This window comes from Octodon degus, unplaced genomic scaffold (genome assembly GCF_000260255.1).
Source record: "Octodon degus isolate 3935 unplaced genomic scaffold, OctDeg1.0 scaffold00015, whole genome shotgun sequence".
Taxonomy (NCBI): domain Eukaryota; kingdom Metazoa; phylum Chordata; class Mammalia; order Rodentia; family Octodontidae; genus Octodon; species Octodon degus.
Window position 1 is genome coordinate 1,175,756 of NW_004524591.1, and position 27,000 is coordinate 1,202,755.

General features: G+C 41.4%; 1 protein-coding gene across 1 annotated transcript in view; it reads right to left on the minus strand.

Moving 5' to 3' along the window:
• The window catches only part of Dock4 (dedicator of cytokinesis 4), a 452,226-nt gene that overhangs the window by 120,915 nt on the left and 304,311 nt on the right, over positions 1-27,000 (minus strand). The window contains exons 16-20 of the mRNA XM_023709867.1: positions 23,698-23,804; positions 7,746-7,902; positions 2,794-2,891; positions 2,603-2,686; positions 2,353-2,453 (exon numbers count right to left, since the gene is read on the minus strand). Of these exons, the coding sequence (XP_023565635.1) occupies positions 2,353-2,453; positions 2,603-2,686; positions 2,794-2,891; positions 7,746-7,902; positions 23,698-23,804 (547 nt within the window). The remainder of the gene's footprint in view (positions 1-2,352; positions 2,454-2,602; positions 2,687-2,793; positions 2,892-7,745; positions 7,903-23,697; positions 23,805-27,000) is intronic.

Consider the following 27,000-nt stretch of genomic DNA (forward strand, 5'->3'; position numbering starts at 1 on the left):
CTCACATCGAGATTTCCCACCATTTGGACATGTTCCACTGGCCTTCCTGGTGCTGCCAGTACCTCCAAGTGAGCCCACCAACCACAGATACCAGAGAAAAGGAGGTGCCTGGAAGTAGGACTGTTATGGTAAACCCTGGATGACTGCTACTTGGAACTTCTTGCCCACTGACCACGTAGACAGCTAGATGAATTAGCTGTCAGCAGCCGACACAAGGTGGATTAGGGAGCTGTGGGCAATACTTCCCCACTCTAGGTCACAACTCTATGGATCATTCTCTGACCCACAAGACAAACAAGGTTTATGTCCAAAACACACTTTCAAAGGAGTATTTCCTTAAGAGTATTTTCTTTTAAGAAACAAAGTTAAAAAAATAATCTATAACTCTTCAGATTACATCCTTGCTACTCTAAATTCTGATCAGGTCTTAGTTTCTAGGAAAAAGTTCACACTACATTTTTTCTTTCTTTCTTTTTTTTTTTTTAGGGTAAAAACAAGACATGCATTTAGAGTTAGGAAGAGAGAGGATCCCAATTTTGTGGCAACGTCAAAGACATCATTATAAGTAACCAGTAAAATGGCTTGTCTCCATGGTGCCTGGCTGGTCAATGACCTTTATCCCATCAGTGTCACCGAGCCTCTGCATGGTCTGTCTGATCTGGTGCTTGCTGGCCTTGACCTCCACAGTGAACACAAGTGTGTCACCTTCTGCCCTTCTTAAGGGCAGATTCGGTAGTTAGGAGATCAGTACCAACTGTGCTGCCCTGAGCGCTGTCCAGGAAGTATCTGGACTGCCGCTACTACTGCAGTGTTTGGATTGCTGGGAGGTGGGGAGGCACACATCTTTTCCTTGTGGAAGTGGATGCTTTTCAGCACTATCCCCTTGGCCTTCGAAGACTTTGCTTTGGCTTTTGCTTCTTCACTGCCAGGGCCACTCGGTGAGAAGATTACACTGCACTTTCTGTCTCTTGACAATGAAGAATACCTGTACGTGTGAGCAGGTAGGTGCACCTAGGCCAGGCATCTTTAAGACAATATATCAGGGTTTTTTTTGACAACCCACAGCTTGAGAAAACGCCATAGAAGTTATATGTCTCTTGTTAGGGTGGATTATCCTGCTTTCCTGGCCAACCTGAAACATGAGAAATTATACTCATGCCCTCCAGCTTCCAAAGACAATTTCAGCTGGAGGCAGTGACATCCTTACACCAGGATCAAAATTATTAGATTGAACAGAACAGAATTTCAAACTATTTGTGCTGTGATACTTCACCTTCAGCAAGACCTCATGCTGATGGAGGGTCAAGACTTACAAAAATGCCTTCACTCATTTCAATGTTGGAAATATAAATATTAACACGCCATGGTCAGGGGTATTTGAGTTGATCTAAAACTCGATAACTACCATCCTTTACATGTCACATGCATGGTGGGAAAAAGAGGGAGAAATCTGCTTTCAAGCCTTCATCCCACCTCTGAGAACAGATGACTGTGCGCATATGTCCCCTGGGTACCACTTGAACTATAAAGGGAGAAGTGGGCCTGACAGCAGTGCCGGCCCTGGAATGGGCAGGCAGGACATTGGGCGCATGGCAGGACTGCATTTAAGCAGAGCAAAAGACTGGAAGGATGTTACTTGCAGAACTAAAAGAGAAAAGCTGCTACCTTCCGGCAAACATTAAGGAGGCTGCCTGGCCGCAGGCAACAGCCAAAGCTCCACATTATTTATTCACTCCCAGCCTGAAGTACTCAATCTAAGCAGGAGGAAGGAAGAACAGATAAAATGGCAGCTACTATGGCTGGGAGAGTCCTAGGAGGAATGACTTACTTGAGGCTAGAGATAAAATCTTCACGTTGGCAGCACAAAGCCGAGCATGCAGTGTGGCACTCAGGAAATACTACACTGGATGATAAAGGACTGAATAAGTAGGAAAGCAAAGGTTGCTTCCTATTTTTTTTTTTTTTCTTCAAAGTATATATGGTGGGGCTGGTGAGATAGCTCAGCAGTCTAAAGAGCCTGCACAGGCAAGTGCAGGGACCGTGGTTTGATCTCCGGCACCACATGTTGTGCCAACCCTGCCCCCAGGGTGGGCTGAGCTGGCCACAAAAAAAAAAAAAAAAAAAAAGGTAATGAAGGAGTATGTGAATTAAATGGCCCCTTGGAAACCGAACAAACAAATTAAGAACTAGACATTTCAGGCGAAAGAATACCAAGTGAAAGAGAGACAGAAAGAAAAAGCTTTTATATTTCAGGTCTCAAGAATAGGATGTTTCTGCCTTTAATCAGAGTAAGTTGCCGAGAAAAGCTCAGAAGATCCTGCTCTTAGTCAGCTCCAAGCTGAAGGACCTTACCTGTACGCAAGTGCCCCAGCAAAATGACTCTCAATGTAAGTGTCCATTACAGGTTTAAAATGATGAAATTTGCTATCTTGCAGCAAATTTATTATGTGAACCTAAAAAGGAAATTGAGCTTTATAAAACCACATATAAACTGAGACTTTAAGAAATAAATTCTTGTATTATCGAGTGCATATTGCCAAAACAGCCACGTGAAAATCAAGATTGAGATAAAATTGTTAGAATTAAGTGAATTTGAACTTACCAAAGAATCAAAAACTTTAGATCCATATTTTTGGGAATTTTCATCTAAAATTCCAAATAAAGTATCCAGTGTATCTTGCAGAAACTGTTAAATAAAGAAGCAGTAGATGAATAAATAAAATATTATTTGTCCTTCCCTCCCGTGTTCCTTATTGTGTGTTTCCAAGAAGGACAGTGAAATAGTATAGATACCTTTACTATCTCTGAGCCATCGATTTCTTTTAATTTAGAAAGACAGCCTGTGATCTTGTCTGGGTGGGTTCTCCATTTCAAAAGATCAAGCATATCACCTTTTCAAACAGAAAAGGAAGATTAATTGCTGTTATAGACAATAGTTCCTGGTGTGTGTGTGTGTGTGTTCTACTGGTGAGAGCTGAAGTCTTCAGCACATTGTTCCCCTCTCCTGGCCATTCATTATTTAAAAGGCAGGACAGCTATTTAGCTTCTAAGCAGGCAGCCAGTAAGGGACAGGTCCTACAAGTGGCAGCAGCTGGTGACAAAGCAAACAGCACATACACCAAGTTCGGAACTAATTCAAACTGTACAGCCAGTTATGCTTAGAAATGTAAAAAAGCAAACACAGGAAAAAGGAAAAAGAGTTAAGATAAAAACTTCGAACCCTAAGCAAAGAAACTTTGTAGGTAAGAATGTCTTAGTTAACAACTCCCCCTACCTCTAGGCTTCCAGGAATTTAGAAAAGCAGAGTCACTACTTTTCTTTAAACTAAGTCTCCTCTGAAGTCTGCCAGCCAAGTAACTGATTTTCTTTAAACTTCACATTACAAAGCCTAAACCCCAATGGATTATTCTACATCCACAGAGCCACCTGGCTATCTCTGGACAACTTAACAAGTGCTTTGGCAGATCATCTAGAGAGGCCTTGGACCTGAGAGTGCTGGTTCTAGACTTTATAATTCAGCTTCCTTCCCAGAGTCCAGAAAGCAAAGGACCCAGCTCTTCAATTTCCTCTTTGAAGCTCGCCACGGGGCTGCTAAGCCTCACAGGTCCTCTAGGAACCTCTCCACCTGGGGAGAAAAGGAGCTCTTCCTTCATCTTTCTGGGGCAGATTTAGAAAGCCTTGAGGAGATGGTGTCTCAGCTTCATTACTCTCAGAGGGCACTGGGCGATGGTAACTGGGGACCATGGATGCCAGTGAAGGCAGAATGAGTTATCGAGGTACGCTGAGGATACACAGAGAACTGGCAGGGCAGCTCAGGGCTCGGAGGTCCAGAGGGAGTTTTCAGACTGAACTGTGAGGCATTCACTTCAAAGAGCTTGTCTCTGAGGAAACCCAAATGAGTCTTTCTGAGAGACAGAAACATCAACAAAGAAATAAAAACTCCCAAACTCCACATCATCAAGGAAGCAGTTCCAAGATGAGAAGGAAAAGATCGAGTGAACAGAAATGGGAAAAAGTATTAAGACTCTGAAGAGCAAAGAGACGGAATCTGCATCAAAGCCAGATTCAAGAGATAAACTTCATGAAAGTCTTAATGGTAGGAAATTTGGTTCAATTAAGTATTTCTAATCTGAAAATCCAAATGTTCTAAAATCTAAGCCTGTAAGCACTGATGGGATGTCACAAGTGGGAAATCCATGCTGACCTCATGGGGCAGACTGTACCCAAGCAGCAGGCAGACTCAAAATAAACTTAAAAATTATCTTCAGGTGACACACATGAAGCTTACAATGAAACCTAAACCGATTTTGGTTTAAACTTGGGTCCTACCCACAAGGTATTTTATGTAACAGGCAAATGTTCCAAAATCCCGAAGACCCCAATATCTAGAACATTCTGGTTCTAAGCATTTCAGATAAGAGACACTGAGCTTGTACTAAGTAGGAATGTTTCTCTACAACAGAAGTAAGATGAAAAGCAGGATTTAGAACAGGAAAATGAAGAAAAATCCTAAAAACTGATTTTTACATATAGGCTTATGTTTTCATAACAAAAAAGAACACAAACGAAACCCTGAAAATGTTTAATATTGACATCTGATTGAGATATTTTGGGTATGACCGAAACCTTGTTGAAACTGACAGGTTACCTTTGGAGTATGAGGGTTTTCCAGAGTGGGCTTAAGAGCACAGAGGTTCTGCTCCATTGTTCTCTGAGACTGCTTCCTCCTTTCTGTTCTTCCCCATCTAGCCTTGGGCATTTTCTTTGTGAAATCCTCATGCCCGTCTCAACTTCTGCCTACCCCTTCCCTGCTCTCATTCCTTTCCCTGGTGCTCTCCCCCTCCGCGTAGAGAGAGGCAGCTTCAGGAACACCCCAGCTCCTGCCCAATGGGAGAAGCCTGGGGGCAGTCTCTGCTGGCCAGGAAGTGGCATCCTCAGGGGCAATAGGAGGGAACCATGAAGAGGAACCTCAAGAGCAGAGCTGAGGAATGGATCCAGTGGTCCAGATGACCCCATGGGAAGGGACTGCTAATGTTTCCTGTAGGAAGAAGGCTAAAGAATCTCAGGACTGCCCATAAGGATGCAAATGGAAGAGCAGCACAGTTATGTCTATCTGGACACAGTTAATCATCTATGCAAAATACTCAGCATTAAAGCAAAATTGTCATCTGCTAAGATTGGTTTAGTCAACCAAACATACGCTAGCTGCAAATTAGGAGCTGTGACCTGCCACTAAAAATATGAATCCTTTGAATTCTGTTCAAGAAGCATTATTCGGTACATAATAGTCCCTAGTTATGAATATGCAGGTAACAGGGTGCTGACCCTTCAGGATGTTAAGCTTTCTACTTACTCTGACACTCACAGATATCCAGTAGGTGCTCTACGCTGGGTACACTTATGGTTACAATGCTAGGCAACAGAAAGAGAATGCAGACAGACACACTTCAGGAATCCCGACATGCAAAGCTGCCCTGGGACACCAACACTATAGACTACAACATTTGGTATGCGTTCACTTTAGTGGAAATTGGATTTGTGTGTTTCCGCATTCAAGTAAAATGAACATAGATCAATTTAATTTCAATTTAAAACTGGATTATTTTTACACAGAAATGTGTGTCTAATATGGAAATTTCAGAAAACTCAGCTGACTTCTTTCCCTTTTCTCATCTCTTGAAACATGCTATTCATTTCCTGGATCATTTTGAGCTGTCTTACATTGACAAGGTTAATCAAAATTAAAATGATAATGAAACATCTATCAGCCACCAAAATTGAGCCCGATATTGCACAGAATTCTGATTCCGCCTTCCGTATAGTGAGATGTTTAACACAACGACTTCATGAATAGTTTATTTTCTATTTTTACCTGAAAATATTCTCTGGATTTTTTTTTTTTTTTTTTTTTTTTTTTTTTGAGGTACCGGAGATTGAACTCAGGACCTTGCCCTTGCTAGGCAGGTGCTTATTTCACTGAGCTAATATTCCCAGTCCCGATTCTCTGCTTTTATAAAGTAGAAATGTCTAAATTCAGGGTTTGGGTTCCTCACTTTATACATATAATTCTCTTTAATAGTCTAACCCCAGAACTAGAACAAATGGGAGCAGGGCCAAATATTATGATAGCAATGAACCTATGTTAGGTTTACCTGTGTGGTGGGCAGAGTAATGGCCCACAAGATGTTCTCACCCTCGTAGAAGCTGTTAATATGAGTGTACTTATCATACATGAGAAAAAGATCTTACAGATATGATTAAAGATCTTTTATTTTTATTTTAAAGATCTTTCAATAGGGAGATTCTACTAGGTTTTTTCTCACCAAATGTAATCATCTCATTTCTTAAAACATGGAACAGAATCACAGTTGGAGAGACCTGAAGACACTGGGCTTTTGCAGATGAGGAAGGAACCATGTGCCAAGATATACAGGCAGCCCTCAGAAGCTCCACAAGATAAACCAAGGGATCTCTCCTACAGCCTCCAGCAGGAATGCAGCCCTGACAGCACCTTGATTTTTGCCTGGTGAAACTCATTTCAGACCTTTAACTTCCAGGGGTACAGAGTAACACATTTGTGTTCTCTAAAGCCAGTAACTGTATTAATTATTACAGTAGGAAAAGCTAACTTATATATCCCTGGAATATCCTTTTGGGGGAATTCAGTCAAATGTGAACATAAGCTCTGTAATAGACACATAACTAATCCATACAAGATGAATGTAAATTCTATCTATGGCATCAGGAACAGGTTGATTTCGTTCTCTTCCTAACCTCTACTGGGATAGAGTGGCCCTGTAACAAAGACCTGAGGTTTGATAAAAGACTTACAATCATGATGTCAGTAGAGGCTTTATTTACATAATTAACCACTGAATACTGATGAAGGCTAGGCTAAGTTAAAATAACTTGGTGTCCTATGTAATCATATTATGACAGCATGCTGCAATTGAGAGGAATTTTTAAAATGGTCAGTGTTATGATGCTATAGTTTGCTTCTGTTTTGATACTGTATTCTAAGAGAAGACACGTTTCTAACAACGCTATTTCATGACTCAAAAGAATTAATAACACATATAAATGTTTAGGCACAGGCGAAAACAATACTTTGTTATGCAGTGAGTCTCAACATAATGTTTCTGATTTATTAAATACATAACATTCCAGATGCTAGCTAAAAGCCTTATATGGCATGAAAAAACTCAAAATTGTTTATTTCTTTCATTACAGGCAGTGTTTTTACTAAGAACCTGCCAAGAAGAACTTGCTTTATTAATCATAACTTGCTAAACAGTCATTGACATAAAAAGTAATTCTAGAGTACAAAAGCAATATCCATCTAATTAAACAAAAAACAGGCTTTACTCAAAAGCCTGCAATTAGCACTGTTTATGGAGCTATAAAACAGGAGATTAAAGTGATGGTATTTTTTGTCTTAAAAAAAATCAAAGCTATGTTTTAATGGTTTATTTGAGGAGTAGTGTACTTGATTCTGAATGCTGAAATAATCTTAAAGTTCTTAAATTTTATTCATTCAACAGGGTATTAGGTCACTACTGTTTCCATTTTACTGAACACCTTTTTTTTTCTTCTTCATTTTACTGAACATCTTAAACCGAAGGGCTAACAATCTTTCTAAAGCTAAGTTCTTAAATATGACTTTAGTATTCACTGAGTATGTCTACCAAAATTCACACATGCCCTTAGGTATAAAACCTTTCAAGGAAGACAGTATTGTATGTTACCATTTTGTGTGAGTTTTGTAGAACACAGAAAAGATGTTATCCAGAAAGACTCCTTTGTGGCCTTCATGGCTTGATTATTATTCCCAAGGAAAATGCCCTTGGAGAAGGGAAGTTTGAGGTAGCGGGTAGTATCCTGAAGGTTTGTATTTTCTTCACACTGTTCAAAATATTCAAAAAACAAAAGAGAAGGAAAAGAGAATTCATAAGAATTATTCAGCATAATTTCCATTTCTAATGTTTATGAAGTAGGAGACATTCTAAAGAGCATTATAAGCAAATTTTTTTAAAAGCAAAATTCAAGAAAAATATGTACAAACAATTAAACCTAGATTTGGGACTTAGACTGCTATGAATTCAAATCTTGGCTCTGTCACTACCAACATGTGTGACTGTATCAAGCCATTTAGTCACCTGGGGCCCTGGCTGTTTATCTCTACAACCTCATCGTCTTGGCAGAAGAACCAGACTGCACAAAGTCTTTAACATGGTCCCTTATACACTGCAAATGCTGAAGAGATCATATTTGCAGTGACCACAGCACTTTCTAAAAAGGTTTTGATATTTTCCAGTATCTTCTCTGGAGTAGCTGTTAAACTTTTCTCACTTTGAAAATTGGCCATTACAGAAATGGTATTCCAGGAAGTCTAATAGACCCATTAAGTGAGGGAAATCACTACTCCACAGAAAATGTTGATAAGAAACATAAAAGGAACTACAGATTTAAAAAAACAAAATTTCAAATCTCTACTGTAATTGTTTCTTTAGTCAAAGATTGTCATTTACTGTTCAAATCAGCAGGAGAGTTGTCGATGAGGAATCACACGTTCATACAATGCCACTGTGGGACACACAGATGAACACACGGATCACTTTCGGCTGTCAAGAGGATAATATAACTGCACTGGGAGACCAGGGTGTAATCACATCAAGGCAGGCAATGCAGACACATCTACATCGCAGGAAGCACGGGGACAGCAACACGCTGCCCTATCAGAACATAACGAGACCACCGTGCCTTCTGCAGGACTGGTGGTCTTACCCAGTCAAGTCAGAGTTGTCAAAAAAAAAAAAAAAAAAAAAAAAAGGATTGTCCTTGATTACTCAACAATGAACAGGGAGATGGCGTACTGCAACACATAATCGTGGCTTTGGGCGAGCCTAGTGATCTGTCCAAATTTCTGTTTTTATTCTGTAAACTGACTAAGCTCTGGGAAAGAAGTCTGTACACTGGATAGCACTCAAAACATTAGTCAAATAATCAGGCAAGAGAAAGCAATAAAAGGGAAATATATAGGAAAGGAAGACGTCAAATATATGTCTTGTAGATGACACGACCTATATACAGTAGACTCAGAAAATTGTACGAAAAGACTTTTAGAATTAGCAACCAAATTTCATGATGCAGCAAGATCGAAAATGAACTTAGAAAAGTCAGTATTGTTTCTGTACACCAATAATGAACTGACTGCAAAAGAAATTAGGAAAACAATACCAATCATAACAACATCAAGAAAAATTATGAACTTAAGAATTTAAACAAGTGGAAGATCTACAATGAAACTCTGAAAATGTAGATTGAAGACGACATCAGAAAATCAAAGGACATCCCCTATTCTTGGCTTGGCATAATGAATATAGTTAAAATGGCCATATTTCTAAAAATGATGTATCGTTGTAAACCAGTCTCAATTAAAATATCAACAGCATTCCTCACAGAATTAGAGAAAACAGCTCTAAAATTCACGTGGAACCAGAAGAGACTCAGATTAGCAAAAGCAACCCTGGGTAATAAGCACAAAGCAGGAAACATCACAGACCCAGATTTGAAGTTATACTGAAAAACCACAGTGACAAAACCAGCATGGCAGTCATACAAAACTAGACATGTTGATCAGTGCAACAGAAGTCTACAGAAACACCCAGGCACACAGAGCTATTTGATCTTTGACAGAGGGGCATAAAACACACACTGGAGGAAAGAGAGCCTCTTTAATAATTAGTTCTTGAAAAATTAGATATCCATATGCAGAAATCTAGACCCATATATCTCACCAGATATTGAATTAAAATCAGACTGGATCAAATATCTCAGTGTTAACAGAGAAACAGTTAATCTGCTGGAAGACAAAATAGGTAAAATGCCTGAAGACATAGGCATAGGGAAAGAATTTCTCAATAGAATCCCAATGGCACAATAAATAGTATCAAAAATCAACAAATAGGAACATATCAAATTAAAAAGCTTTTGGACAGTCAAGAAACAATGAACAGAGTCAAAATAAAAGCTACAAAACAGGGAAAAATATATTAGACTTCTCCAAAATACAAGACCCAATCAAAAAAACGGACAACTGAAATAAACAGACACTCCTCAGAAGATGTCCAAACATGGAAAAAAAAAAAAAAAAAACATGAAAAAAGGGCTCCATATTGCTGGCTATTACAGAAAGGAAAAATTGAAATAATGCTGATCTTTTACTTTCTTTAATGAAATTCTGCATTTTTCTAAGGTTTTTGTACAATTTTGTATTCTTAAAAAAACAAACAACAAAGAGATTCCATCTTCCTCCAAAAAGAATGGCTATCATAAAAAAAAAAAAAAATCAAACAACAGATGCTGCCTAGGCTGAGGGAAAAAGAAATAATTTTACATTGTTGCTGGAAATGTAAGCTAGCAGAGCCACCAAGGAAATCAGAAACTAAAACAAGAAATTCCTATGGACAGAGCTGTTTCCCTTTTAGGTATCTTTCTAAAAAAGTTAAAGACATCATATTACAGTGATACACGCATACCCATGTTTCCAGCAGCACAATTATAACAGCTAACTCTTAGAGTGGGCTACATTTCCAATAACATAAGACTAGATACAGAAAATGTGGTACTTACACACAATACAGTACTACTCTACTATAAAGAAGGATAAACGAGACATTTGTAAGTAAATGGATGCACCTTGAGACCATAAGGTTAAGTGAAATCGGACAGACACATAAGCTTTAATAACACATGGTTTCCTTTATACGAGAATCCAAAATATAAATACAGAATAACTTCTGTATTTATAGATAGTAGGAAGTAAGGCGATGCATCATTTTCCAATGGTAAGCAGACCAAGAATGGAAAGGGAGTGGGGGCAGGGGACAAAGAATATTACTGAGATGTGTCCCGTTCATGCACCGACTCGGCACAAAGAATGTAAACATTACATGGTGCACATAGTACAGATACAAAAAGACCAAAAATAAATAAAATCACTGTAACTCACATGAAAAGAATCTAGTAATTGGCAAAACCACTGACTGCAGAAACAGTAGATTAAAAGTAAATACATGCTATATTTTAAAAATACCTACAAAAAAATACCCACAGAACAACAACTAGATGGATACACACTAAGAGACTAGCAGTTCACATTCTCTGGGTACTGAACGTAGTGTTTGCATTTTGTTTTGGCTTACTCATATACTGGATTGGTAACGGCAATAGTGATCTGAACATTTCGAGAAAACATGTAACAGATACATTAGCGTTACTTAGCTTATGAGGGGTATAAATTTCAAAACTCATATGAACTGTATTTCTTCACTTTGTGAAAATAGTTTCAACACTAGTGACTTGGTAAAAAGAGTTTAATCATAGAATCTTTTGGCCCTGAATACTATTTTGTATGATTCACAAGGTTTATTTTGATTTTGATTATATCTTTAAGAAAGATCCCTCTTGTGAGTATGGAAATGGACTCAGAATATTACAAGCAGTACTCTCTAGCAGAGCCAAGCCACAGCAGGAATACCGATAGGAACAAACAGTCTCCATCATTTTTCTTGCAGTGTTAACACTCTAAATGCTTTCCTTTATTACTTTGAGATTTCATATAGATAGAAGACTGAATAAAATGTGCATGCATAGTTTAAAGACAAAGTAAAAGGCAAGCATTTCAAATGCTTTCTGTAGAAAATATGCTTAAGCAAAGTAATGTTCTACAATCCTGGGCCACAGGTCCCTCTCCTTGGTCCTATTCCTGGCATTAGGTCCCGAGTCACAGCATCCTAAATTCATCCTGTTTCCTGACTAGAGCTGGTCTGTGGGGGTAGGAACACACTCTGGTCTCCTGTCCACAGCCTGACTATCTTCTGTACATCCAACCACCACTGCCTATCCAGACTGCAGCCTCAGGCCAAGCCCAGCCCAAACACTCTGCCCAGCTATTTCCAGAGCTCCTTCCCACAGGCTAGATCCTGCCCCTCCCTGGTATGCTCCATCTGTTCACAGAAATTCTGCTCCTATGGATGCATCTCTTATGCTCCCCCTTCTCTCAACTAACTAGCTTTTGGGTTTGTCCGCAAGCCTCTTGGAATTCCTGCTTGATACGCTCATCTGCTCAATTGGTTGTCATGGCACTGAGCACCTGTGACCACAGATGTGAGAGCTGTGTCATGTCCCTAGGGGGCGCTGTGAATAGCACACACAGCTGTCTTCTCCCAGGCCGACCACAGAGGTCAGCTCTGCTCCACTCTTCCTGGTTCCTTTCACTTTTCCTCCATCCCAGGAAAGCTAACAAAGGCATAAGCGTGAGGCTGGGACAACTTGATAGCTTCTTGCAACTTAACTCTGTCACCACCACTTGAATACAAAACAATAATTAACATGAACAACACTGCATTTAAAAAAAAAAAACAACATCGCAAAAAAGTTACTTCAACACTTTCCAACAGGAACCCTGCTCTGCGTGTGTGTGTGTGTGTGTGTGTGTGTGTATGTGTGTGTGTGTGTGTTGAGGGTGGAGAGAAAGAATTTATGCACATTAACTCAGTAAACACAAGCACGCAATCACCTCTCTTTGGAGAAATTTCAATCCATTTTTGAAATATATAAGAAACTGCACAGAAATACAGCATCTTTTATGGCTCTTCAAGGTTGTAAGCATCTGAACTAAACGCTGGAAATGTTAAAGCCATCCTGGCAGGAGCCATTCAGGAGAGCACCTTGCTTGCTGGGGGCTGCTGAACACTGGCCTGCATTCTCTGTCATAGCAATTGAGACAGGACCCTGCACCAGAGGCCCATGCATGATTTCGCTAATGTGACACTATTAGCGCCAGGATTTGAATCCCAATTTGTGTGCACAACTACTGTGGAACAGAGCCTCCTCTCCACTGTTCTAAAAAAGTTCTGAGTTCTGCTCTAATGAATTTCAAATTACCCAAGTCACAGATACAACATAGAACTTTAGTTATGGCTAAGAAAGAATAAAAAATGCTCACAGATAGCTCAGATAGCCAGATAGCTCAGCGGACTAAAGCACCTGCTTAGGCAGAATGCAGCAGCCAGGGGGTTCAATCATCAATGTGCAGTGCTGGCCCTGCCCCCGGGGTGCATTGAGACAGCGATTGAGACTGGGTGTGGTGGTGCTCACCTGTAATCCCAGTGCTTGGGAGGCTGAAAACAGGAGGATCACTATGAGTCCAATCTACATAGTAAGACCCTGTAGACCCTGTGCTAAATACATTTTTTTTTTAAAAATGCTCACTTTCCAAAAAGGGTGTGTCCCACCCTGGACAAGGGCTCTAGCATGTGTGGAGCTGAAATAAGATCGAAAGAACCAGCCCTATATCTTGCACAGTGAAATGTAGTCTGTACACTGAAACCACACAGGGACCAAGAGAGACCATATGATCTGATGGATCCTCTGCAACCTGAGAACATCTGTACATCAACCGGCTTGGTTTTGGCCAAGGAAATTTTTTCCTACAAGCCCAGAATGTGCATGGGACAGGAAATATCCACATGACAGCAAGCAGGCGCTATCCCTGTTAAAAGAATTTGTGCTTTGTGGGAAACACAACATAGTTACCGCGTAACCGGTGTGTTGGACGGGTGAGTGGATGGGTGAGAGTATATTAACAGAGCTGCTCTTTAGTAGAAACAAGACCTCTTGAGGCTGCTACTAGACCAGGGGAACAAATCCACCATTGTCATAAAGGATAGGTAGCGTCAGCTTTGACAGGTCAGAATCTTAAAATGAGATGGAATTAACGTATTACAAATTTGAGAGCTGGAGTGCTGGGAAGATAACTTGGTGGTCTAAGTGCCTGCCTGGCAAGCACAAAGACCCAGGTTTCATCCCGGCTACCATATGCCATGCCAGCTCCGGAACCCTGGGCAAGAGGGGCCAGCCTCAGAAATCAATGTGGTGGTGCATGCTTGTAATTCCAGCACTGGGGAGACTGAGACAGGAGGATCATTACACATTAGAGTTGTGTAGTGAAAGCCTGTACCAAATAAAAAAATAAACTTAATAAGTTTATTAACTTATTTATTATTTATTATTTAAGCTTAAAAATAAACTTAAAAGTAAATAAATGAAGAAATAAAAATTTGAGAGCAGGAGATGAGAATCAGCTTTCTATTTTACCATACTTGGGTTTTAAAGAGAATCTGACCATACACCAAGGCTCTTTTGATGTTCATGGGAGCATTAAAATGCAGACCTTGTAGCAGCAGAGATGTCTTCCTCTAGGAGACTACACAGCTCACGCCAGTCTATTTTTCCTAGAATTAAAATCTTCTGGCAGAGGCCAGGCACGGGGGCGCACTCCTGTGATTCCAGGACTCAGGACGCTGAGGCAGGAGGACTGCCATGCGTTGGAGGCCACCCTGGGCTGTGTAGTGAGTTCAAGGCCAGCTGTGCTACACAGTGAGACCCGCTCTCAACAACCAACCTAACAAACATCTGTCGGCACAGCAACGACTGGTGCATTCTGTAGAGCCTACGAGATGGCCATAGTCTCAGATAAGTGAAAGAGAACTACAGTGGTCAGTCATGAAGAATAGTGCAGAAATGTAATATCTGTAATTACGCAAGATATGTGATTAAGAGGTCCATATCTATAATTTACTCAGAAAAAAGCCAGCACAGAATTCATGGCATATTAATCAAATAAAGGGCCTACAATTTGTGGGAAGTAGAAAATTGAATTGAAAAATACAGTTAGTCAGAAAATCCAGTTGGAATTCTACAGTACCAGTTAATGAAAATCAGATTTAAACCACTTTTTGGTGGCAAATATCTCCTTTTGTAGACTTTTCTGGTAACACTAGTCATTCTGAATATTACCATATGTTTTAAATTCCTACTATTAGCCAGTTCTTCAATTTAGTATAAAAGTGTGACAAGGAAATGACACGGTTGCTGTCCCCAAGGCCATTCTATGTCTGATCTGACCACCACACTCTTCCACTGATACTGAAGACAAAGCTGGATAAAGACCACTGGAGAGGCAGGCATGGGGGTGCACACTTGTAATTCCAGAGCTTGGAGGACTAAGGCAGGCAGATCTATGTGATTTAAGGCCAGCCTAAGCTACACAGTGAGTTTAAGGTTAATCTAGACTACAAAGTGAGACAGGCTTCAAAAACGAAGGACGAAAGGAGGGGAGGAAAGGAGGGAGTGACAGAGGGAGGCACGGAGGGAGGCAGACCACTGGACACCAGCTATGCTGAGAAAGAAGGCTTTGTGTGAAAAGGGCTTTTTGAGCTTAATCACTGAGAATAAGGAGGTCACCAAGCAGGAAAGGGAGGAAAAGTTGAGGGAGAGAAAGCACAATGTGTGTAACCATATTGAGGGAAGGAGTATGTGTCTGAGATCACTGGCACATGACACTTAACTGTAATGTGCGATCCAGGAACAGAAAACTGGCACTAGTAACACACTTTCTGTACGGTCCAGATAAATTCCGTGCTAGCACTATTTTACCAAGATTAATTTGGTTTTGAGAAATGTGATATACTTTTATGTAAAGGATAATGTAAGCAAACTTGGATAAAGGGTACATGGGGAAATTTTCAATTTGTCTTTTAGTCTAAAATATCTTAAAATAACTTTTAAAATAAAAATGCAGGCATAATCAGACAACTACATGCACTTTAGTAAGGATCCTCAACATGACAAGCCTTGCGGCTACTCTAGATTTCTCTTTTTTAATTTGTTTAATAAGGAATCCCAGGTAATTCTGACACTCAGCTCTGGTTGCACTTCTGGCGTCAACTCTTTGGATTCCACATCAGGGAGGTAGACTGAGCAGTCTGTGGTGGGGGTGGATGGAGAAGAGATTAAAAGGCTCAGTGTCTCTGGATGAACAAACTCAAGGCATTCTGTGAGCTAGCAAAAGTTTTACGCTCACAACACAGATCTGGTATCACTGGTCCCGAGATGTGGGAAGTTCACCCACTGAATGAGAAGAGTGTCTTGGGGTAGGAGACACACGTGGTAGCTGAGATTAAAGTCCACAGAAATGCCAAAACGTGAAGGTGCAAAGACCAGGCCCTCAATGGAGGAAAAGTGGAACTCAGGAGAAAGCCATTACGAACATGACAGAAGGCAGGGTTTTCATGAAGTGTAAGTAACAGCAATGCATGTGACTGGGAGGTCAAATACAGGATGATTTTTTTGTCCAGTAGCTTTAGCCTCTGGCTGGGCAACAGGACTCTGGAGGGGAGAAAATTCACTTGCAAGATGGTGGCATAATCAGCCCAAGGAAGGAATGAGACACAGGATGCTGAGTCTGAAACTGGGTTTTCAGCAGATGGCTGACATTATGGGAGGAGATAAGGGAGGATGGTAGCTACTTGAGAAAAATAGGGAAGCATGTTACACTCTTTTAGTGAATGGTGCCCCACACAGGAAACAGCAGTAGAAGCCAAAGAGAATGGCTCACTGTGGGGCCGGCTGGTAGGGTGGGTGTGGGGGGTGGAGGAGCAGAGTCAGCCAGGAGGGAGGAAGGCGGAAGAGTGAGCCTCAGGGAGAAGCCTTGACTCCTCCCTGACACAGGAAGCAGGAAGAAAGGGAAGGATACAGATAAGTCTGCAGGTGGCAGGGGACAGAGCACAGGAAGCCAAGGAAATTCCTGTCTGAGGGCTTCTGTTTTCTTTGTTAAGTAGACGGGAAGTGTTAGATGAAGGAGGTCATCAGATCTTGTCCCTCGTTCTTGTGAGGACTACAGAGGGAGCCAGTTTGCAGTGTGGGTGCTCCCGTATCTGTATCTGTGGGGCTGGTGCTACCCTGTAACAATGCTAATCTCTGCTGGTGACGTTCAGGTGACTAGGGCTCAGCACAGGGCAGGTCACAAAGGCAATGTTGACAGACTGCTGTAGGACCGTTTTTGCAGTCCCCACTCAGCATCAAGAAGTAGTCTGAATGAGAAAGGGAAGAGTAGTGCAGTTAGGAAGGGTCTACTGGAGGAGAGTAAGATTGATAAATATGGATAGTTAGAAAGCTGGAAGGCTAAAAGACTGGTAAGGATATTGGGGGTTGAGAATTTTGATGGGAAGCCTGCCCATCCACCTGTCCAGTTAACCCACCTGCCCACATGTTTAACCAGTCAGGGGCCACGTGTTGATTTGGTACCCACGTTCAGTGTGGATGAAGCAAGGTCCAATGCGTAGTCCCAGCAAAGTAAAATGCAAATGAAGGTGACCAAAATCAAAATGGCCAAGAAATAAGGGCACAAGAAATGGCCAACCAGAAGAGTGAGACACTGAATCAGAGCAAGGCTAAAAGCAAAAGCAACCTGTCTGCTGCCTCCTCCTCACCTCTTCCTCACTGGCCCTCAGTATGGCATACAGGGTGTGACGTGAGTAAGCAGAAAGCCGTGGCGCTGTATGGAATAAGCCCTGCAGAGTAAGCAGGCCAGGGCTTCCCAAGAAAGTGGGGAATGGTAGGTACCACTGAAAGGCACCAGGGCATCTGCAGATGGCTGGCCTCTGAACGCTGGACCCGAGGCTTCAGAAGATAAGCTCACTACACGGGAGGCCCTCTCAGCAGAGGGGAGCAGGTGTCATTAAGGCAGAGGATGATGCAATGCCAACTAGCAGGGATGGAAGAGGCTTTCTGGACGCTGGATGTTACATAAATGTAGACCTAATTGTTAGTATATTAAAATTATATATTTTTTCTGGTTAGCTTCTGTGGTCATCTGGATGTATGTTTATGTTAAATGTCCTGCGCTACTACTTTTTAAAATATTTTGTTTTTATATTGCTCTCCCAGTGTGTAATAAAGTACATTAAGTGATCAATTCTACCCAAATCCTATGGTGAATGGGTATATTTCTGGCTTGTCTAAGATTTATTGACCATGTTTACAGGGTACTCGCTCAGAATGCCTGAGGTAGCATGTATAGTAAGTGGTATGGCTTGTGTCTCGATGTCCCCCCAAAGCCTCACGTGGTCATAGGTAGGGCTTTTCCCCCATGGCTGGATCTTTGTTGTGTGATTCTGGGATTAAGTGCATGATGCTGGAACTGGGAGTGTGTAATTACTAAATTAGTCCACTGATTGATTTGATGTAGTTCTGGGTGTGGATTAAAAAAAAGCTCAGCCTGCTACGAATGCTACCTGCCTTACGTGCAGACAGCCTGAAGAGAGTAGAAAGAATAGAGTGAGGGCTGCTGTCGTTGCTTGCTGCTTCTCCTTGATGCTTCTGTGCTGCCCTCTGCCTTTTATGGACTGTTTCTCCTCGGCCGGGCCACCCTGCCCTGGAGCCAGCCAACTATGAACTGAAACCTTTCAACTGTGAGCTACAGCAAATGTTTCCTCCTTTAACTTTGAGGGTTGGGTATTTTTTTTCAGCAATGAGAAAAGTAACCAAGACAGTAAGCTTGGTAGTGAATATATGGATGTCACCTTGAAGTTTCAGACTCCCTTGTCTTTTAATTTTACTTGTGAATACAAACACATGGTAGGAAGAGGCCACTCTGAACGTCAGGGTAAGTGGAGAGCAAGGAGTCTGAGAGGTCCAGTGCAAAGGCAGCCAGCATCCAGTGAAAGGAGGCAGTGCTGGCTATGATGGAGGACCTAGAACGAGCAATGGCATAAGGTATTGAAAACAAAACACATGGCTCACAAAGGCTTACGGACCAACTTTTAGGGAGTACAGGAAACATCAACCTGCAACAGACTTTTGTAATCTAGGCCATCACATTAAATTGACTTTGTCCACCCAGAGAACAGTATCATTCTCTATTTGGTTGACTTCTTTGGTTTTTTTTTTTTTTTAACTAGTTTCTTTTTTGGTACCAGGAATTGAACTCTGGGCCTCGCACTTGCTAGGCAGGCACTGTGCCACTGAGCTACATCTTCGGCCCTGGGCTGACTTCTTATCTGGTCCATCTCCTGTCCAGATGCACGGGATTAGGAGCCCAAACAGTTCCTTTACTAAGCAAAAGCCTAGCTTAGTTGAGCTGGACCATGTTAGCTGTTGTGGTGTTAGACAATCAACAATGATGATGAACAAGACCTTTCTTAAAGACAGACTGCTTTATTTTTTATTTTTTACTGGACTTGAGAATGCTTCTGGATGTACTTCCCTGTCTAAAAGCCCTCCAGGAGAATCAGTCAGAATAGAGAACTCAGTGCAAGCCTGGTTTCTACCATCCTCCTTTTGGATTCTCATAGCATTCTCTTTAAAGATACTAGCTTTCGGAAAGTGAATTCCTTTACCTTCCTTGCCTCAGTCTCTTTTCTTAACTTGCTTTCCAGCAGGTAGTTGAAGGGGGTAGGGTAGGCAAAAAGATATCTAGAAAGTTACGGGAAACATAATCCTAATGCAATGCATGAGATGACAAAACTTTCTCCAATTAAATGCCATAATTAGCAACTTCAAAGGGAAGCTGTGGACTTTTGCAGCCATCTGGAGACATTTCCTGTGCTGGGAGAGCTTGGAAAGGGGCTCTGGGAAGAGGACTGATCAAGTTACAGTAGTTCACTCCCCCATCCAGAGCCACAGCATTCAGATTTCTGTAGATGTTAAGAGTTTACTTCCAACAGAAGCTCGTGTCACCCATGAAGCCGAGTTGGGAGGGAGGAAGGCTGCAACCCAGGTCTCCCTGACCCCATCAATTGGATCAACACCATTTATTACATGTGCCCAGGATTAGCCACTGATCTGAAATCCACTTCTCTTCTGTTTCCTTTGAACTAACAAATTCAAGACTACAGTCATCAGCTGACTCTGTGCCTTCCTCAGGGATAGGAATTATGCTGGTTATATGGTTTTATAACCATAAACTGCAGGCGGCCTTCAGATGAAAGTGAGCTTGTTGGCTCAGTGCTACAACAGAGAAAACCAGAGCAGCAACCAGGCTAAGCACAAAAGTTGTTCCCTTTGGCAAGCATTTCATAACTCTTTAAGCAACACTACACAGTCACATATATAAGAAAAACAGCTATTGAGGATTCTGTTGTGGTACTAATGCCTCCTGATGGGACTCTACAATGTTGATGGGGCACAAGTAGATGACCTAGGATACCACCCTCAGCCCTGCCTGTGTTTGAGGACAATCACAGAGAACAAGTGCCCTTAAAACTGTCCCAACTCAAATGAACTTTCCTTCACAGATCTGAGTTCTGACTACTCAGTGTAGGGGCTTGGGCTCATTCAAAGCTCTGCTTCTCAGGAAAGTTCTGCCTCTGCTGACTGACGTTTGGTAAGGGAGTAGGTGGGTCTATGCCATGGAACCGATACTGGATGAACCCATCACTGTTCATAGGGAGAAGCAGACTCTGACCCTAAAGCACATGGTTTCTCCAATCAGTCACCGACACTCTTGGTCTCATTCATATTCACCAAGAGGAGCCCCCAGTGCTTGCTTCGAGTACAGGCTGCGCCAAAGAAGCATTCTCTAATCTACAGTGACAGTGTCAATATGTGACATGTGATAAAGGAGTGATTCACTCTTCTATTAGCCCAGTTTTAATGATCTTAGCCTGACTATTCTGAGTCATGACGATGTCAGAGTATATATACACCACTCACATATTTCAGAAAAGTGGCTGAAGACACTGCTATTATATTACCTTTTATAAAGGGGTAACAGATCGTCCCTGTGTCTGGCGCCACACCATTCTTTTGCCTACTCTGCTGGTTACTTTGCCGCGCAATATGTTTGCTTTGCATTTTCAACATTGTTAGATCACTTTGTGGAAAAGGGTAACTATAAGTGCCAAAAATGGAGGAATTGGACTGTTTTGTTGGTCGCTATATTCCCAGCATCAAGAACAGTGGCTATTGTTTGTGTTTGGTAAATGTGTTGAATAACTAGAAAACAAATGATTAAGGAGACAAATAGATATATGTAAGAACAGAAGTGACCAGATTTACTGCTCATCACCACTATTCTCTATTAGCAGTTATCTAAAGTTACAGAAAAATTTTATTTATAATCACTTTATTCATTCAATAAATCTTTGCTGTACACTTATGGCATGGCAGAATCCATCTGACACAGCTGGTGGTCTAGAGGGGCTCAAAAGTCTGTTGGAGGGCTGAGGATATAGCTCAGCAAGGTCCCAGCTCAATCCCTGGTACCTGCCCCCCAAAAGAAAAGAAAACAAAGAAAAACCTACTGGATAAACCAGGCACTGTAAAGCATGAATGTAGTCCCAGCAGGATGAGAGGCTGACTGAGCAGTACTATAAGCCTATTGTAGTTTAGATCTAGAACGTTCCCCACATGTCTTATGGTTTCCATGGTGATGCTCTGGGAAGGTGACTGAATCGCGGAGCACTATACTGACCACTGATAGCAAGTGCAGCCTCATCGGGTTGGAGATGACTGGATGCGTGGCTTAGAAGGGTTTTTCTCTGTGCCAACCTCCACCTTCTCGCTTCCTGGCTCCCATGAGATGAACAGCTTTCTTTCTCTTTGCCTTCTGCCATGATGTTCCTGCTCTGGAACCAGCTGAATCCCCAAACATGAGCTAAAACTCTTCTTTTTTTAAATTACAGTTTTAGATACTATGTCTCAGCAAGGGAAAGCTGACTGGCTAACACGGAACCCAATCTGAGCCACTGAGTGACTTAGAAAGGCCCTGTCTTAAAAAAAAAAAAAAAAAAAAAAAAGCAAAAGCAAAACAAAAAACATTAACTCACTGAGACAATGCAAAGGTCTTAGGTTTAATTCCCAGTACCATGATTTAAAAAAAGAACTTACTGGGCTACCTGAGGGATCGTCAGATGAATGTGTGAATGTGGGACAGTATGCTGAGTACAATGGGAAGAAATACATGTAGAAGTTTAGGGAGACCAAGGGAGAGTGCTGTACGAACATGGGGGTACAACTCCTGACGGAGGCTGGGTCAAGTCTGGATCCAGGAAAGAGCAGGAAGCCATGAGAAGGGACAACAGGGGAAGGCGTCACTCCAGGAGTCCAGGGCTAGGGCATAGCAGGCAGGACCCGCAGAAGGAACATGAGAAAGCAGAAAGAGCTGGGTGTGGCCACAGTGTAATGAGGTCAGGAATGGTACAAGTTAGGGTACTGCTTCTTGCACCAAGGAGGAGCCTCTGAAAAGCTCTTGAACATGCCTGGCAAGTGCAAGGTCTTGAGTTCAATCCCTGGTACTGGAAAAAAAAAAAAAAAAAAGAAAGAAAATGAAAAAAAAAAATCTATGAAAAGCTCTTGAACTGTGAAGTGACCTAGCTGGACTGGCTTTGAAGAGAGGTCACCTGATGCCTGGGTAGAACTTGGACCAGGGGGAGTTAAGAACCAGGTCAGCCCACCCATGAGCACAGGTGAGAACTCCTTAAATCCTAGACTATTAAAGGTCAAAGAAATGGAGAAATGCAAAGGAGACAACTTAACTATTGCCAGCATTTGCTCAGATGATTTCTATGAGGCTCTCACTTTGTGAATTTTGTTGATGCCTACAACAACAAACTTTTTCCAAATATTTTTATTACCATTCTTTTTTTTTAAATGACAATTCTTGACTTAGAAGAAAAGCTGCAAAAGTTGTCAAGACAAAGTGCATACCAACATGGGGTATAAAAAGTAAAGCCATATTAATATGCTGAGCTGTAAAAGGCTCAAGTCAACAATTTCTGACACCGCCAGTCCTACAAACAATCCACTAGTATTATGGACTACTGGACTATATTGGATTATTTTGCTGAATTCACGCAACTACAATATTTAAATGGCAATGGAATACCCATCTCTGACAAAACTAAACAAAAAAATGGGGATATAAATGAAGGACCATTTTGTATCTGCATATACAAAATAGTTAGAATAGATATATGGCTACTTTCTCTTAATTCAATGAGAAGAAAGTTTTGAACTAATAGTGTTTAGACAAGAAACTATGTCTGCATCTTTTACTATGAATAACTACTACAAAGACAACAATATGCAATGTATTAATTATTATAACTATACTACTAACCTGTTTTGAAACTATCTCATTGCTACTTCTTTCTCAATAAAATTATTAAGAAAAAAAAGTGCATACCAAAACCCAACAAACCAACCAACTAGCCAACCAGTCAACCAACCAACCACCAACAAACCAACCAACCATAAGAGAGTATTTCCAGTACTTACAGTGATCTGTAAGATTTACTTAATCCTCTTACAGCAATAGAAAGACTTTAAGATCAATACCCAGATTTACCCAAATACCCAGACTAACTAAAAATTGAAAAAAATCTGTGCCTGGCCCACACACCTTTAATCTTAGCACTCTGAGAGGATGAGGTCAGTGCCTTGCAAATCTGAGCTCAACCTGGGCAATTTGAAAACATACCACAACACTTTCTCAAAAAAATTTTAACAAAAGCGGTGGGTGTTCTGGGGATATAAGTCACTGCAGAGGCTTTGGGATCTCTCTCTCTCTCTCTCTCTCTCTCTCTCTCTCTCTCTGTCTGTCTGTCTGTCTCACACACACACACACACACACCCCACACCACACCACAAAATATCTTCAAAATATGTTTAGAATATATGACAGAGTACATATATACAAACAATACCACCAAAAAGACACTCCCTGCCAGCAACCTCATGGAACAGTGTTCTTTTTAGTGTTTTTGTTCTGTTTCCCAAGCAATGGTGAAAGCGTGAGTTGGTCATTGTGCCCTATTTCCTACACCCAGCCCAGTGTGTGACTGAAGGTACCTTATGCACGATGAGCTCGTGAGTGCCGTCTGGAAGAGTCCGGCCATCTTCCTGCATCAGGGGCACAAAGGAGAAACCAAACAACTTCTTCTCTCCTTTCTCCTTTGCTGTAAAGAAAGGAAGGGGTAAAAGATCACTTGCTTATATAAGCCCACGCTTACACTTCTGAGTTAGAGAGGCACAAACAGCAAGAAACATCTTCCCCCACTCCCGTTCCTTCACACAATGTCCAGTGCTGTCCTGATGGGACAGCCATCCCAGAAGGCCACCCTGAACGCACAGTCCCTCTTCCTGCTATCAAGTTACATTCCTTGCCTAATTTTGTCTATGACTTTCATTATCTGAAATTGTTTTTCAAAAATGTGGAGTACCTGTTTCTCTTCATATCTCATCTCCCCTATTCTCAAGGACTATTGATAGCAGGATTCTTATCTGCTTGGTTTTCTCAAAGGATGCCTAGAACAGCAAGTTCTCAATAAATGCATAATAAAAGAATGAATGAATGTGTGAATGTGAAGTAAGTGCATGCTTTATCAAGCATGAAAAGGGAATCTCCTAACTGCCTTGGTCCATGCCAGAACTTTTTTCCCTATATTCAGGTATGTGTACACAGGGGACCACATCAAAGCTACTTCCTTGGAATAAGTTAGGCCTGTTAAAAGAAAATTATGAATTGTCAGAGATAGTTTAATGTGAGATTACTATAGCAGTACTCTGCAAGGTGGAAATAAGGCAGTGAGGTTTTCAGATACCTAAAGAAGCACAAAGATTAGAAACGCAGAGGCTCCTTAGCTATCGTTCATACATAAGGAAATGGAGATTCTGGATGTGAGGCAACCTGCTCTAGAACTTCTTGAGTGTCATTCTTCCACTAAGCCTTTTTTCTCCAAAATAGAGAAAGCATCATCATGTTTGTTCAACTTGACACTGTTCCTCTGGCACTTGGAGGTATGGGGAGGATTGCTCCAGGGTTGGACAGCTATTTTGGGGATGCGGAGACCTGACTAGAGTAGTTAGACACAGTGATCTTGAAGACTGGACAGCATGGTTGGCAGCACATCCTCCCTGATGACTGCTTCTGGCCTCTAAGAAGGAAGTGGGGCCTCACACAGAGAACAGTGCTTCTGACTGCCTGGACATGGATCCTGAAGCACAGACCTGAAGGTGTGATGTCTTTTTTTAAATGTGGCCTTTATAAAGAAAAAGCCTTTCTTCTAAAAACACTAATTTCAACTCAAGAGAGAAACTGGGGGAAAAAAACTGATGCTTCTTAAACTTAGGCAAAAATTTCAGCGAAGACCTTTGGAAAGAAATTTCTATATCAATAATAGCTCCTGAACATATGATTCAGAAGAGAAGATTTATTTAGCAATAATTTCTGAATTTTACTGGATACTTTCTGGTGTGATCTGTGGCATCCAGTTTGGAAAAAAAAATTTGTAACAAAATTAGCAAAGATAAGAAGACAAAATTAGCAAAGATAGCATTTTTTTTTGGTTTTGTTTTTAGACAGGGTTTTGCTATATAGTTCAGGCTGTCCTTGAGCTCACTTTGTAGCCCAGGATGGCCTCGAGCTCACAGCAATCCTCCCCACCCCCCAACCTCTAGTCCTGGCATTATAGACCTGTGCCACTATGCCCCGCCTGCAAAGATTCTGTTACAAAATAAAATTATGGTTTTTATTCATGTCCAGGATCTATTTTGGGTTAAGTTTTGTGAAGGATGTTAGGTCTGTGGCGAGCTTCCTGTATGTACATGTTCAGCTGTCCCAACCATTTGCTGACAAAATTTCCTTCCTCTATTCTCTGGCCCTTGCTTCTGTGTCAAAGGTCAGGGGACTGTACTTCCAGGGGTCAGTTTCGGAGCTCTCTTTTCTGTTGCACTGCTCCATCCATTCCCTTACAATATCTTACTATCACCTGTGACATTACAGTAAGTCTTAAAGTCAGGTGTTATTATTCTTACAAATTTGTTTTTCTTTAATATTGTGTTTGCTATTTTAAGTCTTTTGCTTTTTGCTGTAACCTTTAGGATTAGATTTCGACTGGGATTGCATAGTCTGTAGAGTCAGAAAGAACTGACACCTTGACAACATTCATTCAGCCCATCAACAAGACTTTCATATTCTTTATAGTAAAACTCTCAAAAGATTTGTCTACATTCACTGTCCTACTTGCTTTCCTCCACCTCACTTCTGAGCTCACAAAGCCACCAAAATTATTTATCAGGCTTAATGACTTCTATGATGTCAAATCAAATTATAATTTCTCTGTCCTCATTTATCGCTGGCACCCGACATCTGACCAATTCTCTCTTGAAAATCTCCTTCAGGTGGCCTCTGGATGATCTTTCTTGACTGCCCTTCAACCTACTGGCTAACCCTTCTTAACATCACTTCATGGCTCCTTCTCACTCTCCTCTAGCTATCGATCATTTGTGGACCTCACTGAGTTACCTCAACTTACAGCTTTAAAAAAACATGAGAAGCAATGGCGTGCTGTAGCTGGACCACAAAAGCTGTCCTGGATCACAAGAGCTGAGACTGTGGCTTTCTCTAACTGCACCTTCAGTGAAGTCATGCAAGCTTAAATGCAGCCATGACTGGAGTATTTACACCATGGAGGTTAGCAATTGCTGCAGACCCAGAAGTAAACCTACACTTGCCCCTGAGGGCTGGTATTAGGTATTCATAGTCTGTAGAATCAGAAAGAACTGACACCCTGACAATATTCATTCGACCCATCAACAAGACTTGATGAGATGTGTGTTTTCATTCACCAGTTTAGTTTTGAACCTCAATCTCCTTCAGCTGCCCATCTATAAACTGAAGGCCTAATAGACATAACATGTCTAAAATAGAATGTTTGATTTTTGTTCTCTAAATAGATTCTTCTGCTACACCACTACTTTCCATTAAATGCACATTTCATTGTCAGGTGACCTCCTGGGGTCATCCTTGACTCTTCTCCTCCTTTCACTTCTAACCTGTCAGTAATCTATAAAAAAACTTTCAACCATTTCCATCTTGAGACAGCCCTCTTTCATCTCTTAGTTGGACTACAACAGCCCTCCACTTGGCGTTCTTATCCCAGCCTGCCCACCTACAACCCACAAGGCAGCCAGACACTTGCTCACTTGCCCCAGATCCCCTCGGCTCTCCCCGTTACTCCAGAGAAAACCTGCAGTCCTCCACATGACACACAGAACAGTGAGCTCTGACTACTCTGCTGTCTCTCTGTTCTCTTGCTATTCCTTGGAAGTGCCAGCCATGTTTCGATCTTTTTTTTTTTTTTTTTTTTTTTT